At 59.3% G+C, this 15378-nt stretch overlaps 1 protein-coding gene across 4 annotated transcripts in view; it reads right to left on the bottom strand.

Annotated features, from left to right (window-relative positions):
• Positions 1 to 14344, bottom strand: part of SHANK3 (SH3 and multiple ankyrin repeat domains 3) — a 58527-nt gene extending 44183 nt beyond the window's left edge. For 3 of the 4 annotated variants that reach the window (XM_038007224.2, XM_038007225.2, XM_038007226.2), the window contains exons 1-9: positions 12353 to 12655; positions 11806 to 12009; positions 9857 to 9928; positions 7868 to 7976; positions 7644 to 7795; positions 7394 to 7561; positions 7152 to 7268; positions 6774 to 6851; positions 5689 to 5755 (exon numbers count right to left, since the gene is read on the bottom strand). In XM_038007224.2, the coding sequence (XP_037863152.1) occupies positions 5689 to 5755; positions 6774 to 6851; positions 7152 to 7268; positions 7394 to 7561; positions 7644 to 7795; positions 7868 to 7976; positions 9857 to 9928; positions 11806 to 12009; positions 12353 to 12640 (1255 nt within the window). In that variant the 5' untranslated portion in view covers positions 12641 to 12655. Of the gene's footprint in view, positions 1 to 5688; positions 5756 to 6773; positions 6852 to 7151; positions 7269 to 7393; positions 7562 to 7643; positions 7796 to 7867; positions 7977 to 9856; positions 9929 to 11805; positions 12010 to 12352; positions 13001 to 14223 lie in introns of those variants that run through there. The other variant, XM_038007223.2, reaches the window with a different exon arrangement.
• Between the last annotated feature and the right edge of the window lie 1034 nt (positions 14345 to 15378).

Genomic DNA, 15378 nt, shown 5'->3' on the forward strand with positions numbered 1-15378 from the left:
AAGTTTAGTATTCAGAATATATAAAGAACCCTTACCCAATTTAAAAATGGACAGAGGACTTGACTTTTCTCCAAAGAAGATACACAAATGCCCAATAAGCACATGAAAAGATGTAGAGGCCGGGCGCAGTGGCTCAAGCCTGTAATCCCAGCACTTTGGGAGGCCGAGACGGGCGAATCACCAGGTCAGGAGATCGAGACCATCCTGGCTAACACAGTGAAACCCTGTCTCTACTAAAAAATACAGAAAAAAATAGCCGGGCGAGGTGGCGGGCGCCTGTAGTCCCAGCTACTCAGGAGGCTGAGGCGGGAGAATGGTGTGAACCCGGGAGGCGGAGGTTGCAGTGAGCTGAGATCCGGCCACTGCACTCCAGCCTGGGCGACAGAGCGAGACTCCGTTTCAAAACAAAAAAAAACAAAAGAAAAGATGCAGAACATCATTAGTCACTAGGGAAATACAAGTCAAAACCACAATGAAATACCATTTCACACTTACTAGGATGGCTATAGTCAAAAAAAAAAAAAAAAAAAAGGATAGGAACAACTGTTGAAAATGTGAACAGGCCGGGCGCGGTGGCTCAAGCCTGTAATCCCAGCACTTTGGGAGGCCGAGACGGGCGGATCACGAGGTCAGGAGATCGAGACCATCCTGGCTAACACGGTGAAACCCCGTCTCTACTAAAAAATACAAAAAACTAGCCGGGCACGGTGGCGGGCGCCTGTAGTCCCAGCTACTCGGGAGGCTGAGGCAGGAGAATGGCGTGAACCCGGGAGGCGGAGCTTGCAGTGAGCTGAGATCCGGCCACTGCACTCCAGCCTGGGGGGCAGAGCGAGACTCCGTCTCAAAAAAAAAAAAAAAAGAAAATGTGAACAAATTGGAAGCCTCTTACATCACTGGTGGGAATGCAAAATGGTGGAAAACAGTTTGGCAATTCCTCAAGAAGTTAAACATAGAATTATCATATGATTCCAAAATTCCATTCCTAGGTATATACCTAAGAGATTGAAAATAGGTATTCAAACAAGTAATGTACACACATGTTGATAGCAGCCATATTCAAAATAGTCAAAAGGTAGACACAACCCACATCTCCATTGACAGATGAATGCATAAACAAAATGTCATTTATACCAACAGTGAAATATTATTCAGCCATAAGAAGGAATGAAGTAGTGATATATCCTACAAGGTGAAGCTCAAAAACATGTTGAGTAAAAGCAGCCAGACACTAAGTGTCACATATTATATGATTCCATTGACATGAAATATCAAGAATAAGTAAATCTATAGTCCACAGAGACGAAAGTACGTTAATGGCTGACAGAGTTGGAGGGAGAGGGTAATTAATGCAGAATTATTGCTTAATGTGTCCAAGGTCTTATTTTGTGGTGATGAAAATGTTTTGGAATTCAATAGAATTGGCTGCACAACACTGTGAATATACAAAATGCTACTGAATCATTCTGGCCTAGAAGTGGTCACCTCTGCTTCCTTGCCTCTGTCACGTCAGGCCACTCTTTGGGTCCACACTGTCTCTTACCCTCTCTCAGGCACACACTCCCAGGCACAGGTGTGTTCTCATGGGCACGACACCACCCTGGAGAAGCAGTTCCCCAAGGTACTCATCAAAAGCACTGTGGGATACCAATTCCGCCCCCCAGGCCTGTCAGTCTAGACGGGGCAAGCAGGGCTGTCAAGAGGCAGCAAGTTATCCTGTCCCCTGAAGGGTCACACAGGTCCCAGTCTACCAGATCCCACCGGGTGGCACCTTCCCACCAGAGAAGGCGGCACCTCCTTCCAGTTCCTCTTACGTGTACAGGCCCCACTCTGGGACCCCAGTGGGGATAGGATGTAGCAAGTCATGACTGTCATGTCCTTGGAGCAAATGTGTACACAGAGCATGAGAGTGACAAGGGCAGACCCTGAATCAATCACGTCTGAAGTAACCCCCTCTGTGCCTCAGTTTCCTTCTCTGTAAAACAGTCTAATAATCACTTCTTGGGAGATTGTTGAGAGGGCAAATTGAGATAAGGGGCTTGTATTAAGTCCTGACAAATATGCTGCCTGTGCTCAGGGCAATCTGGCGGTGTCACCCTAGTGTCTGTGTGACACCTGAGCGGGTCAGGGTGGTGTCCTAGTGTCTGTGTGTGACACCTGAGCGGGTCAGGGTGGTGCCCTAGTGTCTGTGTGACACCTGAGCGGGTCAGGGTGGTGTCCTAGTGTCTGTGTGACACCTGAGCGGGTCAGGGTGGTGCCCTAGTGTCTGACACCTGAGCGGGTCAGGGTGGTGCCCTAGTGTCTGTGTGTGACACCTGAGCGGGTCAGGGTGGTGTCCTAGTGTCTGACACCTGAGCGGGTCAGGGTGGTGTCCTAGTGTCTGACACCTGAGCGGGTCAGGGTGGTGTCCTAGTGTCTGTGTGTGACACCTGAGTGGGTCAGGGTGGTGTCCTAGTGTCTGTGTGTGACACCTGAGCGGGTCAGGGTGGTGCCCTAGTGTCTGACACCTGAGCGGGTCAGGGTGGTGTCCTAGTGTCTGTGTGACACCTGAGCGGGTCAGGGTGGTGCCCTAGTGTCTGTGTGACACCTGAGCGGGTCAGGGTGGTGTCCTAGTGTCTCTGTGTCACCTGAGCGGGTCAGTGTGGTGCCCTAGTGTCTGACACCTGAGCGGGTCAGGGTGGTGCCCTAGTGTCTGTGTGACACCTGAGCGGGTCAGGGTGGTGTCCTAGTGTCTGACACCTGAGCGGGTCAGGGTGGTGTCCTAGTGTCTGACACCTGAGCGGGTCAGGGTGGTGTCCTAGTGTCTGTGTGACACCTGAGCGGGTCAGGGTGGTGTCCTAGTGTCTGTGTGTGACACCTGAGCGGGTCAGGGTGGTGTCCTAGTGTCTGTGTGTGACACCTGAGGGGGTCAGGGTGGTGCCCTAGTGTCTGTGTGACACCTGAGCGGGTCAGGGTGGTGTCCTAGTGTCTGACACCTGAGCGGGTCAGGGTGGTGTCCTAGTGTCTGACACCTGAGCGGGTCAGGATGGTGTCCTAGTGTCTGTGTGACACCTGAGCGGGTCAGGGTGGTGTCCTAGTGTCTGTGTGTGACACCTGAGGGGGTCAGGGTGGTGCCCTAGTGTCTGTGTGACACCTGAGCGGGTCAGGGTGGTGCCCTAGTGTCTGTGTGTGACACCTGAGCGGGTCAGGGTGGTGTCCTAGTGTCTGTGTGACACCTGAGCGGGTCAGGGTGGTGTCCTAGTGTCTGTGTGTGACACCTGAGCGGGTCAGGGTGGTGCCCTAGTGTCTGACACCTGAGCGGGTCAGGGTGGTGCCCTAGTGTCTGTGTGACACCTGAGCGGGTCAGGGTGGTGCCCTAGTGTCTGTGTGACACCTGAGCAGGTCAGGGTGGTGCCCTAGTGTCTGACACCTGAGCGGGTCAGGGTGGTGCCCTAGTGTCTGTGTGACACCTGAGCGGGTCAGGGTGGTGTCCTAGTGTCTGTGTGACACCTGAGCGGGTCAGGGTGGTGCCCTAGTGTCTGTGTGACACCTGAGCGGGTCAGGGTGGTGCCCTAGTGTCTGACACCTGAGCAGGTCAGGGTGGTGCCCTAGTGTCTGTGTGACACCTGAGCAGGTCAGGGTGGTGCCCTAGTGTCTGTGTGACACCTGAGCGGGTCAGGGTGGTGCCCTAGTGTCTGACACCTGAGCGGGTCAGGGTGGTGCCCTAGTGTCTGACACCTGAGCGGGTCAGGGTGGTGCCCTAGTGTCTGACACCTGAGCAGGTCAGGGTGGTGCCCTAGTGTCTGTGTGACACCTGAGCGGGTCAGGGTGGTGTCCTAGTGTCTGACACCTGAGCGGGTCAGGGTGGTGCCCTAGTGTCTGACACCTGAGCAGGTCAGGGTGGTGCCCTAGTGTCTGTGTGACACCTGAGCAGGTCAGGGTGGTGTTGGCCCACAGAGCTGGTGACCACATCAGGATGAACTGACACAGATGCCTGCTCCTTACCACTCAGGGACGTGTGTCTAACCCCAACCGAGCAAGCACACCTGGGTTGGATGGCCAGTAACTCACAACCATGGTGACCCCAAGAGCCCTGGGGTATCTGTCCACAGCACACAGACGAGGGGCAGATGGGGCCTTCCCACCCTCCCTCCAAGCAACTAGACCAAGGCCACCGGCCAGAGTCCAGCCCCACCCAGGATCAAATGCCACAGGAGGCCACAGGCGGAAGGGGATGCAAATGACTGTAAGAGACCATGTTTCACTTAAGAGAAACTGAGGCGCAGAGCTCCTAGGCAGCTTTCCCACGGTTAAGACAATTAAGGTAGAAGAGGAGGCCCCACACATGCACAAACCAGGGCCCTCCAACACTAAGGGCCACATCCAAAGCACCAGCCCAAACCAGAAGTATCTGTTGCCCCTTATGTAAACCCCAAACCTTACCACAGTTCTCCCCTGACCTGACCCTGGACTCCGACCCTACCCATTCCACTGGCCCAGTTACTTACTCAACACACACTTCTCTGCAGTGGCCTTGAGAGCAGCTCTGGCACTCACTAAGGGTCTGCCGCAGCCTCAGATGGTTCAACTAACACAGCCTGGGGTGGAGGGGCTCATAACCAAGCCTCACAGGGGGATGTTCAGGGGGAACTCTACAGAAGAAGGGCTCTTAAACATGAAACTGACCTTAATCTTAACCCCAGTCCAAAATTCAACTCCAGCCCTGACCATAACCTCACACTAGAACCAAGTGAGATTCCAACCCTAACACCTGCTCCAAATGTTTGCTGCCCACTGTCACTTCAAATTAAAACAAAAACAAAAAATGGGGATACCCACAAGGAAACACTCACGGCAGGAAGGGGGTCCTGGGAGTCCATGTTCCAGAGAGAGGCACAGGCAGAAAAGCCTGGACCACCCAGGACACGGAGGGATCAGCAAGGGAGCTCCTGTGCAGCCAGGAGGCTGGAAGGGTCCTCAACAGGACAGTCCCAGCCTGGCCAGCAGCAGCTCTCCCACAGGGGAGCCCACCCTCTCCAGCAGCCACACAGGACGGTCCCAGCCTGGCACCACACCCACCAGAGACCCCCCAGAGGCTCGGGTGTCCTGGCTGAGGCCACGTGTGTGTCTCCTGGTTTTCCTTCCAGGACTGCGAGTCACGCACACACCAGGCACACACCAGCAGGGGGCTCAGAGCTCCTTGCCCTGAGGACGACTCTAGCACTATTCCCAGCCCCATTCTGCTTTCCCATCACTGTTCTGTTTTCCTTATGTGTCGTTTATGTGATCTTTTCATGTTGAGAGCTTGCTACGGACCACCTAGACTCACACTTGCTCCAGGGTGAAGTGAGGTCCACCACCCCCATGTCTTCTGCTGGCCCTTCCTAGGATTTAACGGGAAGCAGGGGACTCTGACCCTAACTTCAACCCCACTCTCAACCTACGCTGTCCCCTAAGCTGAATGCTAGCCCCGGCTCACAGCCCAAACCTCACCATGCTCTTCTCCCAGACCAAAAACAACATTCACTCAACACAGGCCCCGTGGCCCATTCCTCATGCCCGCAGTGGCCACTCAGAGACCACTGGCCACACAGTGCAGATGTGGGGTAAGGGGCCCCTTTGTTATGTCACCACTGACCCCCACGTCTGCCAGGCCTCAGAAGACCACACGAATCTACATTCAACAGGGCCACCCAGGTGGGCAGAACTCACCAACATCTGAGTCTTTGTGGGTCTTGATGACCTCCGCAAGCTCAAAGTTCCCTGCGATGATGGCCACCTGAGGGAAAGGGGGGTCAAGGCGTGGAGGAGCAGGGAGGGGGCTAAGCAGCACCAGCTTTGCCTCCCCAGCCAGCCCCAGCTGCTCCTTCTCGAGCTCCTGTGTGGAGTCTTCCTTGGTTGGGGGCCCCAGAGACCCCAGCCCATTCCTCTTCTCTACTGACACACACTCCTCTCTATAACTGGAATGCCACAGGCATGCCTCATAACTGGAGTGACCCGCCATCTGTTTGCCTGGGACTGAGGGGCTACCTGGACAGGAGAAGTTCGGAGCTAAAACCAGCAGTCCCAAGCAAACGGGCACACTGGTCTGTCCCAACATGCAGCCAGGTTTCCCATCTCAGCCAAGGCCCCATCGCTGCCCAAGCTGCTAAGCTCATCCTCCCCTTCCTGTGACCCTGCACCCAGTCATCCAACAGGCCCTGGTGTATCTGCTTCCCGATGTGCCCAAACCCCTCTGGCAGCCCACTGCTGCCTCCACCTTCTATGACCACACAACTCAGCAGCCTGACCACTCTTCCCACACCTCACTCCTACTCAAAATAGAGTTCTGTCTCCATTCCTGGTCTGCAAACCCCCACGATATTCCCCTGACTCCCCAACAAACTCCAAGTCACAGAGACCACGTCCACCTGGTCATCAGTGCCAACCGACCCGGAATTACATCAGCGGCTGGGACCACACCCCTTCTCCAGTTTGGCTTCTGCACCCCTGCTGGTCTCTGGCGGGGGGGCTCAGACCCACACCTGTCACCCCAGTCTTCTCATCCTCCCTGTCCCCCGTCCCGGAGCCCTTCTGACCCTCCTCTTTCCCTGGCAGGGGGATGAAGGGAACATCAGCACCAAACACCTCCTCACGTGCTGGGCTCGTCTCCCCACACCTCCTCGTGGGCAGTCCTGGGGGAGGTGCTCCCTTAGGGCCTTCCAGGGAAGAACCAAGGTTCAGAGAAGTCAGGTCACAGGGACACAGAGACAGACACCTCTGGGGCGGCCTCGCACTCCTGTAAACCACCAGTGTACCTGGAAGGCTGTCTGGCTGTTGTAGTTGCGGACATCCCTGTTGGCTCCACGGAAAAGCAGGACACGAGCACAGCTCTCCTGTTGGGGAGAAGAGGGGATCACAGCTGGGTGGCTGGAGAGACCATCGGAGCACAACAGCACATGTGCACACAGGAATGCACACGTGGCGTGCGCAGGGCACAGGCTCACACATACGGACTCACACCTATTTGTTCCATGTATACTGAGTGGCACAGGGACGGCCCACAGGGCCTAGATGTACCCAATTCATACCTGGTTATTCAGAACACACGTACACACATGTGAAGCCTATGCCCCAGAACAGGCAAGTATATCCACACTTGCTGGTGCAGGCATGTGCAGCACACACAGTCGCACCTGGTTGTAGAGGGCACAGATGTGCAGGGCTGTGTTCCCCGAGGCATTCTGGGCCCCCATGTTGGCCCCGTAGAACAGCAGGTGCTCCAGGTGCTGCACGTGCCCAAAGCGGCAGGCCTGTGCGGGGAGCAAGGTGCTGTAGGGTCCCTGGGCAGAGGCTAGGGCCCCCATCCCTACAGACAGAGCCAGGACCCCACACCCAGCACACACAGGCCGGGACCCCACCTCAGCTCCCTGCACACCTGGTGGATCTCCTGCCAGCCATTCTCGTCGGTGGTCCCCAGCTGAGCGTGGTCGTGGAGAAGCAGCTCACAGCAGAGGGCGTCCCCACCCCCCAGGGCGCTGTGGTAGAGGGGTGTCAAGCCGCGGCTGTCCTTGTAGTCAGGCGAAGCCCCCAGGTCCAGCAGGGTCTGAGGGTGAGTAGCCTCAGTATCCACACCAGGCACGGCGGCCCACAGCCCCATCACCAGGCCAGGCCCAGCCCTCACTGACCGTCAGTGCTGCCGCATTCCGCTGGCGCGTGGCACAGTGCACGGCAGTGAGCCCATCGCGAGTGCGGAAGTCCAGGTGGGCGCCGCCGTTCTTCAGCACCTTCAGCAGGTCCGTGGCGTTGTCCAGCCGGGCTGCGAGGCTCAGGGGGCACTCTGGGTTCAGAGACAGATAAGGGTCAGGCTCCCAGCCGCTCAAAGGCCATGCCCCTCCCCTGCTCTGCTCACCTCCTGAGTCAGGGTCATGGAAGTTGGGGTCCAGCCCCTTGTCCAGCAGGCGGGCCACCTTGTCCGTGCTATGCAGCTGGACATAGTCCATGAACTTCTTCAGGTTCGCCTGGAACACCGGCCATCAGTCAGCCTGGCACCAAGGTCTCTATCATCTGAACATTACCAGCCTTCCTCTTGCAAGCCTCAGGCCACCTTCAGGCGTCCCCTGCCACATCCCTACGAATCTGACCTGTCACCTGACTTTGCAATTGTCACCCACAGCCCTGCACTCCCACCACGGCCCCAATCCCCACTTGGGTGGGCCCATGCACAGCTCAAAACCCTTCCTTGCATCCTGATAGCCAAACCGGTCACAACTGTCAGCTTGCACCCAAGTAGCCCCTCGCCAAAGCCAGGTCACCCTGGTCGAGCCCCAAGCAAGTCCCCTACTCCAGGCTCAGTCACTGCCCTGGCTCTGCCTCTCTGGCCCTGCTGCCCCAACCTGCCTGGCCTAGAAGAGCCGAGGTCCACCCAGGCAGGAACCAGCCCCACAGCAGCCCTGGATCCTCAGCACCCTGAGACGATCTGCTCCTTCTCCGGTGCATCTTCCTCTCCAGCTCACCCCACAGCAGACCCCCACCCCAGGGACCCCTCCTGTGACATGACTGATGGCCTTGTACTCATTCACCCCGTTTATTCACTCGCCCCACAAGACCTGACTTCCCCAGCCGGCACTACGGACGCCACACACACAAGGCAAGGTGCCCTGGCCAAAGGCCTGGGCCTTTCGAAACATAAACCCCCAATGTACATCAGAAATAGGGGAGGGTGCCATAGGGACCCCTGCCTTGGGAGGCAACCTCCTCAGGAGGGCCAGGCAGTGAAAGAGGAGGAAGTGCTCACTACCAGGGTGAGGGAAACGCCGCTGGAGCTCAGGCAGGCAGAAACACGAGGCTAGGTAAGAAGTTGTTTAGGCTCATTCTAAAAACTAACGAGACCTACTGCAGAGTGAGTCACTCATGTCTTGTTGGTCACTGAAGAGAGATCTGGAGGCAGAGGTGGCCATGGGGGAGGAACCCAGGTTGACAAGGTCAAGTAAGGGCCAGTGGCAGGACAGGGGGACCCTTCCACAGTGGACTCTGCCCAGCCATAGTGCTAAGGCCATTGACCACCTCCTGCCCTGGGGCAGCAGCAAAGTCTGGCACAGAAGCCTGAAGTTCCAAAGTCACTGACGGGACCATTAGGGCACAGGGGTGACAGTTCTGACCCCTCTCCTGGGCTCCAGAGACTGCCCATAAAGTATCCAGCAAGCAAGTGCCTGCTGGCCTGTGAGCGGGGATGGGAACCCCTGGGGAGGGACTATGGCACCCACCCTGCCCCTCTGACATCAGAGGTAAATAGTAAGGTAAAAAGAAATAGGTGCCCCCCTCAAGAGCATTTGGGGTCAGGCCCAGTTAGGGGTGGCACCCCCCAGCAGTAAAGACCCCTCGCAGGTATGCTTGGGCACAGGGCCTGGAATCAGACAGATCTGGGTTCAGCCCCAGCTTCACTGTCTACACAGTTGGGCACTCTGTGTCCCCATCTGTGAAATAGGATTATAATAGTCCCTCTGGAAGAGGATTAATGAGAGGTCTAATTACAAATGCCCAGCACTGGCTGACCACTCAATGCTGGGTGCCCTGTCCCAACAGCCATCATATCAGATGCTTGTCCATTCCCTCTCCCACCCAGCTTCTCACAGGACACTCCAGCCCCTAAGCCAGGGGGGTCAGCAAGAGTCTGATCTACCTGGAACATATCACTGTACCACCTGTCCCCCAGCGATGGGACCGGGAATCTGTGCCCAGCCCTCCAGCCACACCCAGTACCGGCTCTGGGTCCCTGATGATAGGGACATACACTGAGCTGAAGCTGGGGGACTGTGGTCAGCCCCAAGCTGGGGTGGGGGACAGCAGGCACAGGGAGGCAAGAGGGAACCTCAGGAGCCCCCTCCCCATGATCCTTTACCTTTGTGTGAAGCTTTGCAAACTGCTTATCATCAATGAGGTTCTGGGCATAAACTCGCCGCTTGTATCGAAACTGCTCAGATAAAGAAAAGGTAGAGAAAATGGCCCCACCCCGGCTGAGCAAGGGAGTCCATGCACAAACCCCGTCCCGCTCATGCTGGCCACACCGCACCCCTTACTGCCCTCCTGTACACATCATCGGTGCAGCACAACCCAATGCCACACAAATCCAGATGCACATACTACCACGGTGGACAGAGCTAACAGCTGCCATGCACCCACCACACTCAGGCATGATGCAGCGCAATGGAAGGCACATGCCTAGCTGCCCGCAGCCTGCACTGTCCTGTCTCCTTCCCATCCCCAGGATTCTCTGCAAAATCCCACTCCTCTCTGAAGGCCTGATTCCAGGCTTACCTTCCTAGATGTCCCTCTACACTCTCCAGGAAGAACTGACTGCACTTTCCTGTGCCACCATGGAGGCCTGCCCAATTTTGAGCTCAGCTCACAAGATCCTTATTCAATGCCCATTGCAGCTGGGCACCCCCCTCCACCCTTCCAAACTTCAAGACCTTCCACAGGACTGACCTAGTTTGTGTCCCCATGCCTAGCAGGGCACTCAATACATCTTCACACCATGCATGGGTGAGCAAAGGAGGGGACTTAGGTTGGCCTTCACAAGACTTCACAACTGGAGAAAGGAACGAGTGTGCACACAGATAGCCCTGCTCACACCATACACCCCTCTGGCACTCACTCCTGCTCACACTCCTCCCTGGAGAACATTGCTCAGCATCCACACCACCCATGCTGCTCAATGCATATACTATTCAAAACTACACACACCACACACTCTGTATGTGCTGCACACAGCCCACACTGTGCACACTGTGCACACTGCTCATTGTATACTGCACATCCTGCTTACCACAATCACAACCCCACTCATACTATACTCACTGCCCTACACTGCAATGCTGTATGCACTGCTCATTGCATGCAGTGTGCACACTCACTGCACACACTGCGCACTGCACACCACTCGCTGCACACATTGCATGTGCTCACTGCACACATTGTACATGCTCATTACATACTTTGTGCACACTCACTGCACTGTGCCCACTCACTACACAGGCTCACGGCACACAGCACACACCACTCACACTGTACATGCTGGGCACACTGCCCCCCCACTGCACACACTGTGCCTAACTGCACACACTGCCTGCTCACTACATACGCTCACTGCACACACTGCACACTGCTCACTGTCCATACTGTGCACACCTTGCCTGCTCACTGCACACACTGCACACTGCTCACACTGCCAGCTCACTGCACTGTGCCCACTTGCTGCACAAACTGCCTGCTTGCTGCACACACTGTACGTCTTTACCGCTCACACTGCCAGCTTGCTGCACACACTGCCCACTGCCCATACTGTACATCCTTACTGGGCACACTGCCTGCTCACTGCACACTGCTCACACTGCCAGCTCACTGCATACACTGTGCCCACTTGCACACACTGTGCCTGCTACACTGTACATACTGTGCACACCTTGCCCACTCACTGCACACACTGCCCACTGCCCATACTGTACATCCTTACTGGGCACACAGCCTGCAAACTGCACACACACTGCCCACTCGCTGCACACACTGTCTGCTCACTGCTCACACTGTATCTCCTTACTGCTCACAGTGCCCACTCGCTGCACACACTGTGCCTACTCATTGCACACACTGTGCCTGCTCGCTGCACACTGTACACACTCACTGCACTCTGCACACAGCACCCCCACACACACACACACACACACACACTGCCTCCACCCTCACTCCTCCCACTTGTGCTCCCCACTGCCGTGCCCTTCACTGGTCCCGCCACGGAGCTTGGTGGTCCAGCCGGCGCACTCTTCAGCTCACCCCCCGCCGGCCACTTACCTCCAGGTAGGGCAGGGGCGTGTCCAGGTTGGGCGGGTAATCCTGCAGGAGCCGCTCCTCATCCAGGAACTTGCCGGCGCGGCCCCGGGAGGGCGGCTGGAAAAGCCCATAGTTGAGCGCATCCTGGAGGCTGTGGTTGAGGGCGCAGAGCACGCGTTGCTTGGCGGCCCACACGGGCGCGGCCGGGTCCAGGCGCAGGCACTTCTGCAGCGGAGCGGGCTTGTGAGCTCAGGCCCGGGGCGCGAGGACCCGCCCCGCTGGCCCCACGCGGGTGCCGAGCCCCGGGCCCCCGCCGAAGGAGTCCGGGGCTCGGGAGCCGGCGCCCGGGACCCCGCGCCTCCGCGAACCGCGGTCGAAGCCCCGCCCCAGGGGCCGGGCTTTCCCGGGGCCCCGCCCTGGCGATGGGGAGGGTCCCGGCGGAGGCGGCGGGGGAGGGGTGAGTAGCCGTGGGCCGGGGGTCCCAGGCGCTGGGCGCGCCCGGCGGGGGTGGGGGAATCCCGGGCGGGGAGCGCAGGGGCACGGCCGGGCCCAGGGCGGCGGGGCTCACCGTCTGCTGTAGGTCCGGGATGCCGACGCGCACGACCACAGCGCTGGCCCCGGGGCCGTCCATCCCCGCGCCGGGGCCCGGGCCGGGGCCGCTCGCGCCGGGGAACGGAGCGCCCGGGGACTCCGCGCGGCGCCCCGGCCCCCCCTTCCCCCCCGCCGGAGCCCCGTCGGCCGCGCTGCGCGGGAGGGGGCCGGGGGGGGCCGGGGCCGGGGCCGGCGCGGGGGACAGCGGCTCCGGGGGCTCCGCAGGGGCGGCGGCGGCGGCGGCGGCGGCGCGGCTCAGCTGCATCGGCCCCGGCTCAGCTCGGCGCCTGCCTTCCCCGGGGGCGGGGGCGGCGGGGGGAGGGGGCCTGAGACGGGAGGGAAGCGGGGGTGGCGAGGGGGCTGCGCCGGAGGCGGGGGCCGGGAGGGCTCAGGGCCAGTGTGGGGGGGTTACTTGCGGGGTCCCAGGTGGGGGTGGGAGGTGTCTGCGGAGGGCGGGGGCCAAGCCACAGGGCGGGGGGCCTGGGGGGCTGTGCCGGGGTGGGGGGTAGTCCTAGGCCTCGGTGGGGGGGGAGTGGCTGAGCAGCAAGGGCCGCGCCGCCCTTCCGCAGCGGGCGGGCATCCGCGGACCACCGGGGATGGTGCGGCGGAGGAAGGGGTCCCGGAGCTGGGGTGGGGGCCGCGTTGGGGCACGAAGACCAAGGTAGGGCGAGAAGGGGAAAGAAAAACAATTAATTTCCGGAGGTGGCGACTTCTCCCCCCCACTCCACCGACCCCCAACTGCAGGCCCGGAGGAGATGGCGGGGACCACCCCTGCCCCAGGCCTGGGGGTTGGACGACGGGGACCTCCAGACCGGGGAGGGTCCAGGGCCTTCCCACCGCCTTGGCGAGAGGCCCTCCGAATTAACCCTTTCGACCACGCCCTGCCGTGTTCAGCGCGGCTCCCCCACCCCAGCCTAGTTTGGGGAGTTTGCTCCGGACTTCCCCCGAAGGCCCCCTGGCCGGTCTGGATCCAACGCCTGTCGCCCCCTCCCCGTCACCTTAGCGACGACGGGATGGGGGCGCGACCTACGGGGAAGGGCCTAGGGGAGGGGGCGCTACTAGTCTCCACCTGCGACTGGGAAGTGAATTTTAGTTTTACGCGTTGTCGTGGCAACGCGGGGGGGGTGATGAGTGGGCGGAGGAGGGGGGAGCTCAGTAAAGAAACTAGCTCAGCACCGCCGCCCCATCGGGGCGCACCAGGCCCCCCAGCCCTGAGCGGCCTCTCGGAGCTGTCCAGCACTGCGAGCCCCTGTGCCCCCAAGAGCAGCCCCTAAGTCGAAATAGCTCCGACTCCTACAGAACTCTCCCAACCCGCTTTGCCTGGCGTTCCCCACCCCCCACTCCCGCCCCCGAGCAGCCCCAGATCCTCGTAGAGAAGCCGCTGGCCCCCTGAGGGCAGAGCTTGAGAACGTTCACAGAAGAGCCTGGCCGGGGGAACCCTTCTGCCTAAGGAGGAAAACAGCCTCTAACCCCCAGCCTCCCCAACAGCAGCTCCAGATCACCCACAAAACGGATTTTGCCTGAGCCTCCCAGGAATAACCTTGAACTGCTCCGGCCCCTATACACGTAGAAAAACCTCCCTACCCTCCCCCACCCGCCACAACCTGGACCATCCTGAACACCCTGACCCACACAGAACAGAGCGTGACACTCCCTCCAAGAAAACCCCCCCTGCCCCACAGATCCACCTCCACCACCTGCTCACCCCAGAGCACCCCTGACCCCATATAGAGTGTTTCTGATGAGCCCTCTCCCCTCAAAACAGCCTCTGGTCCACCCCAGAGCAGGACCTGTCTTCCCTGGGACCAGCCTGGCTTGCTCCTCCCGCCTACCCAGGACACCACTGACCCAGCAGAGCGGAGCCTCCAGTGCGGTGTGTGGGTCACTCCTGCGTTCTCCCCACTCCTGGACGGTTGCTCCCTGCCCAGGAACTGTGGTCCCAGCATCACAGACCTTCCACCCCCCTGTCCAGGCCCCTCCCAAGGCCACTGGCCTGCCCTGAGTGGTGCAGCTGAGGGTCTCCCAGGGGAAGGGGCAGGATGGGAGGGGTGGGGGTCCCGGGAGCAGGGAGCAGGAAGGGGCCCTGGAGGCTCCCTTATCTGCAGGAAGCACCTTGGAAGGCACGAGGGCTGGATTTCCTGTGGCCCAGCCCTGGAGAGAGGAAACTAGTACTTCCTGGCCCACCTCGTGTCTCCACCGTCTTCCTGCCCGTGTCTCTCCCACCCCGGTCACCCAGGCCCCCAACTCCCTCCCAACCCCTCCTTCAGCCCTAACCCTAACCCTCCTTGCCATCCCTCCCACCACAACCTCTACCTGCCTTTGCTCCCAGGTGCCGGCCCTTCATCCCACTGTGGCCAGCACAAGGTGGTGGATGGGGCCTCTGAGTCCACCAGTGATGGACTCTCCACAGCCAGGTCTTCCACAGCCCTGGGCCTCCTCCCTCTCCCTTGGGCTCTCCCTGCAAGCCTGCCCTTGGCTGGATGGACCCAGAGACCTTACAACCCCCAACCCTTAGACTGGACCTCTGGGCCCCACCAGCCGCCTCCTGCCAACCCACCAGCCCAGGTGAATCCAGCCACCCAGGCCAGCACTGGGGCTGTGGCCACTGAGCCTTTCAAGAGAAAATCTCACATCTTCACCAACCAGCAGCCCACAGATAGATGCTAGACCACAGATGGTCCCCAGACTCAGCTGGGTCAAAGACCCACTGCCCAGGGCAACACTGAAGCCCCTGCCCAGTGCCTCCCTAAGCCTGGGTTCTGCACAGTGCCTGGCACGCGTGATGCTCACATCGTGAACAGAGTCCAAGCCTGAGTCACTCCCCAGCTCCACCGCCACCCCGGCAAACAGCAAAAATAACAATACCCACAAGCACTCACACACATGACGTCCTCCGGGTGGGTTCCTGGAGAGGAAGCCAAGGGACACGGGGTGTCTTTGCCCCTTATTTTGTTGAGAATAATCCCAGCGTTCCCCACGGCCTCCCCAAGCTTCCTGAGGACC

Source organism: Chlorocebus sabaeus, chromosome 19 (assembly GCF_047675955.1).
Source record: "Chlorocebus sabaeus isolate Y175 chromosome 19, mChlSab1.0.hap1, whole genome shotgun sequence".
In the NCBI taxonomy this organism is placed as follows: domain Eukaryota; kingdom Metazoa; phylum Chordata; class Mammalia; order Primates; family Cercopithecidae; genus Chlorocebus; species Chlorocebus sabaeus.